This window comes from Hydractinia symbiolongicarpus, chromosome 13 (genome assembly GCF_029227915.1).
Source record: "Hydractinia symbiolongicarpus strain clone_291-10 chromosome 13, HSymV2.1, whole genome shotgun sequence".
NCBI classification, from domain to species: domain Eukaryota; kingdom Metazoa; phylum Cnidaria; class Hydrozoa; order Anthoathecata; family Hydractiniidae; genus Hydractinia; species Hydractinia symbiolongicarpus.
This window is the reverse complement of record NC_079887.1, coordinates 21,330,998-21,335,636: the sequence shown is the minus strand read 5'-3', so window position 1 is coordinate 21,335,636 and position 4,639 is coordinate 21,330,998. Positions and strand designations below refer to the sequence as shown.

Here is a 4,639-nt window from a genome sequence, read left to right as displayed (position 1 = left end):
TGTGCTTTTATTAACTTATACATCAGTTCCTCAGTTTGTAAACGTGAGAGGCCATGATGTTTAACCTTATTTATACTGAACCGCAACTTGAGAATGTAGCATAGCTAGCGAATATGGCTTGAAAGCCTAAAAGTACGATTTGTTATAATACTCCTAGAAGACAGTCCCGAAGTGGAAAGATGCACATGCATACAAAAACTTAGCCGTCTATGGTCACACTTTCAATAAAAAAAGAGCGCGCTTATAGCATTTTTCTGACGCAAATTATAGGATGTCAAAGTGCGAAGTTTTAGGTAGGCGATACGACCTTAGACATGCCTTAGCTCACATGAGTTCCAGATAACATATAGAATTACAAAAAAAATATCCTTGAGTTTTTTAGACATGTACCCTTTGTTTCAGTTCTAGCTAGCAAGAGCTAGAAAGTCAGGAAGGCAGCTTCTTGTCACTCCAGAAGAAACATTTGAAAGCTAACAATAATGATTACAGATAAGGATACTCGCTACTTACATATCCAGAACTGGTCTTCTCTGAAGTGTTTTTCACATATATAAACTTGGCTAGCATCAATTCTCTTCTTTAGCAAGTCATCAACAACACGATCTTTCGTAATTATATTCAAAAGTTCACTTCTCCATTTCTTATTAAAATCATTGTTAGGAGATGGAATCTTGAATATACTGAACTCTTTATTTCTTCGAGAAACAGAACAACCATAAATTGAGCAATTTGCGCCAGGCATGTTGTAAATATACTCAAAATATTACACAAGAACTTCAACCGATGGGAGTAGCCCACTAATAATCAGCCATTTTGAAGTTCTTGTGTACTTTCGGAGGTCTGGGCGCCAGCTAAATAATTAGCTAAAGGCTAAACAATGGGCCATCACCGGCCTCCAGACTATCTTTTTTTCTTATGACTATGATTCGAATGACCTTAAGCATGTTATTATTGTGGAACTCACTTGCCCATGTGAGGAAAATGTGAATGCTTGGCACTCCACCAAAGTTGCCAAGTATTTCTGTTTAATGAATGTGATTATGGTTAATGGCTGGCAAGTTGATTTCTTGGCAGTGGAAGTAGGAGCAAGAGGGTATTGTGCAAGAACCACCACTGCCTTTTTAAAAAGAATGGGTTTCACCAACAAACTTGCTTATTCCACTGCAAATGATCTTGTTAAAATCAGTACGAGGTCTTCTTTTTGTATCTGGCTGGCACGTGAATCCAATGTTTGGTGAACTGACTCCTTAATGCAATTACCCAAATCCAAGCAGGCTTTGCCCAATGTGGAGACCAAGTGTGTTTCATCTCGCCAAAAGGGGCCTTTTAAAAAGGTTAGCCAAAATAAAACCAATTTGTGTATATAAAAACATCGGTTTTTTAAACGAAGGCAACACTTGTTACGCCAACGCCATTTTGCAAGTATTAAGTACCATTCCAACACGCAAAGTGGGTCAGAATCGTTTCATTTGTCACCTATTGCGAGATCTATTTCGCTTAACATGGCGAAACTGACGCAATCATTGTCACTTGTTGACCCTTCGAATTTTCTCTGGGCCCTTAAACGTCAAATGCTCTGATGGGAAAGTGGACTTCCAATTTAATAATCAGCAAGATGTAGCAGAGATTATGTTTGTGGTTTTGGACGCACTTAAGGGATTTTTCCCGATTGCTGCAGATAAAATCTCAACTGAAATCTCAATCTCTGTAAACTGAAATACCTGCCTGTGCACCTCGGTAAATGTCGCAATGCAGGACATATAACATCCAGTCTTGTGTCAGCAAATTTTTAGAACCAGAAATTCTAAACAATGGAAACAAGTGGTTTTGTCCGCAATGCTTTGCACATAGAGAGAGTACTAGAGAAACGCAAATCAGCAGGAGTAGTGAAATCTTATTGCAGCATCTTAAAAAGGTTTTTGAAACATGGTGAACATCTGGTGAAAGACAACAGAGTTGTTGAATGTGTTTCTTTACGTGACTCTCTTCTGCAACTACCTCTCGTCAGTCTGTTTCTTCGTGTTTGAAAAGACTTTGATTGGACCGCAGAAAAATTTTTCAAGCTGCTCGTCAACTTGGTGACATGTGCATGAAAGCTTCTTTTTGTATTTGGGTCGCTAGAAATACAAAGGTATGGAATGAACACAGCCACATTCCTATTTCAACCAGCTATTCCATACCCACTCCTCTAATGCCAAAGGGCAAACAACAAACAGTCGCCAAGCCCAATACACCTCTTAAAGCAGGCCCAGACCCACCTACGTGGGTAGGTGGGTCTGGGCCTGCAAAGTAATTCACGCAGGATTAATAAATAAAGGAAACACCTGTTACGCCAATTCCATCCTGCAAGCATTACCTGCAATCCCATCATTTTGGTTACATTGTGCTTCGGAATCTTCTCTCGTTTCTCCTCTATTGAAGTCTGTTATGCTGAGAATGTCCATGCTGTCCCAGTCTTCCACAGCTGTTGACCCTTCCGCCTTCTTAAGAGCCTTGCAGCGTGAGATTAGGAAGACCCCATTCAACATTAATACCCAGCAGAACGTGCCAGAAATACTGCTTCATCTCTTGGGTGAATTAACAGGCCCTTCGGTTATCGCAAATAAATCATCACCAACATTATAACCATTACGACGTCATGTAATGCATGCTTCTTATCAACTAGCAGGGAGGAAAGTATGCCTATTGTGCCACTCCCTATCTCAAACAGCGTTGAGGTTCAATTAATTGTTTTTTGCAGCCCGAAAATTTGTCTGGAAATGACAGGTGGCTTTGCCCGCAGTGCTCTTCTTATCAAGACAGTACAAGCGAAACGGTTTTCACCCAGTGCGGAGACATTCTAATTATCCAACTGAAGAGGTTTACGTTTCTTGATGGAAGAACCCTAAAAAATAACAAGTTTGTTACCTGCCTTGCTTCACATGACATTTTTAGAGTTCGCTCTCAGCCAACGGATGACATACTATTTAACAACAAATATTCGTTAGCTGCCACTAATAATCATTCGGGCACCCTAGGAGCAGGTAACTATTGGGCATTCATTGAAGATCGCAGCTGTGGCTCATGGTTAGGATTTGACGATAAAGCACTTGTTAGAGTTGCACCATCCGATTTCAATAACTCTTCTGTGTATGTGTTGTTTTTTGTGAAAATGTAAAAATTGTCTGATTAACATTCACATAAAATGGGGAGGCTTATCTTTCCCTAGAGGTTTTATATTACCCCGGCTGTTTCTGTCACAAGCAGTCTACCGTGAACCTAGAGTTTGCTCACTCTTCACTCTCTTATAGAGTAATCATAAGAAGCATAGCAAGGGGGTTCGACTATGTCTTGTCTTTGGGTGCGACGACCCCACTTTTTACCCCAGTCCAGTAGGGAGGCCAAGTTTGCGCACTGGGTCTACAGGGTTAATGTACCCATAGTTATTCTTGTAAGAAGCTCTGCAAGGGGGTATGAAATTTCTCTTTTATTTCTTCGTGGTTTTACGCCCACGCATATCACCCCAGTAACCTTAGGCTGGTCCTGACCAAGGCTGGTCCTAAGCATCAATCACCTGTGTAAGGCTGAGTGTTGGGATCCCGTAACACGTGTAAAGCTACAGCCAGGTTCACAACTCCTGGCGCATAGGTAGTTGTTTGCCCCCTTCTCATAGTTTTTATTTATTTGCATGTATATATACGTTTTATGTCAATATATGTTGTTCTTGTTTTTTTGTTTTGTTGTTGCAATATTTGTATTGTCCAGAGGGTTGCTTTATTAATTAACTTGGTTGTACAGACCATCCTTGTAAAAGGGAGATCTTGCTTTGCATAGAGATCTTAAGAGGGTTTAAACTCTACCACTTAAAATAAGAGTCATTAGACTAGTCGAATCACTACAGCTTGCTGTTTTGTTATCTCATAATCAAAGTGCAGCAGCTATATAAAATAAATATTAAATCGGTTACCTAAAAATGGTGCTAAATAAGATTTCTTTTGACGACTTGCTGAAAAGGAATTAAAGTACAATGCAACACCACATTCATCACGAAAAGCTTTACAAGCTGTCCGTATTAATCTCACTATAGCGGCTTCTTGTGTATTAAATGCAATTATTTCCCGGGTAAAAGGGCGGCATCAATATTTCTGAGAATCGCGCAATGTGATTGGTTAGAACATAGCAACCGTGTTTAAAGCTTAAATACGGTAGCATTGAATGTAAATAAACACGGAAAAAAAGTAAACAAAACGCGAAAAATAAGTGAAACTGACTTTTTTGTTTTCAAGAATTCGATGTTGCAGCTACAATAAAAACCTGTGATTAGATTTTAGTTGGAATCTACGTTCCATATGTGAATAGTTTTTATAAAGACATGGTTTCTATGTCCTGCTTATAATGTTATATTTTTTGTCGTAAAATGCAGTACCCGGATAATAATCCATATAATAACTGTTTATTTCAGGCAATACCTTTGAATATTAACCTCTGTCACGTATTGCCCTCACAAGCTCCAGTATTGCCCTCATATACTTTTATTATAGGGTTAATATCGTTTCATATGTGTCACATATAATTATCTTTTCAAACGTATTTAATACTTGCAATAGATGCAGCTTACAAAAGAATTTACCCATATCTGCAATGTCATTTTTTTGTTTTA

The 4,639-nt window shown here is 39.0% G+C and overlaps 1 protein-coding gene across 1 annotated transcript; it reads left to right on the top strand.

Annotated features, from left to right (window-relative positions):
- The first annotated feature begins 2,643 nt into the window (after positions 1–2,643).
- LOC130623198 (ubiquitin carboxyl-terminal hydrolase 51-like) lies at positions 2,644–3,813 on the top strand. Its single transcript, XM_057438680.1, has 4 exons — positions 2,644–2,676; positions 2,741–3,153; positions 3,209–3,263; positions 3,745–3,813. The coding sequence occupies exons 1-4, from the start codon at positions 2,644–2,646 to the stop codon at positions 3,811–3,813; spliced, it is 570 nt and encodes a 189-aa protein (XP_057294663.1).
- The last annotated feature ends 826 nt before the right edge of the window (positions 3,814–4,639 follow it).

Excerpts from the sequence above, each read along its gene's own strand:
- LOC130623198 (XM_057438680.1), top strand. The coding sequence starts at position 2,644 with ATGCATGCTTCTTATCAACTAGCAGGGAGGAAA. Across the intron at positions 2,677-2,740 it reads ATCAACTAGCAGGGAGGAAA|CCCGAAAATTTGTCTGGAAA; the intron begins GTATGCCTATTG and ends TGTTTTTTGCAG. Across the intron at positions 3,154-3,208 it reads GTGTTGTTTTTTGTGAAAAT|AGGTTTTATATTACCCCGGC; the intron begins GTAAAAATTGTC and ends ATCTTTCCCTAG.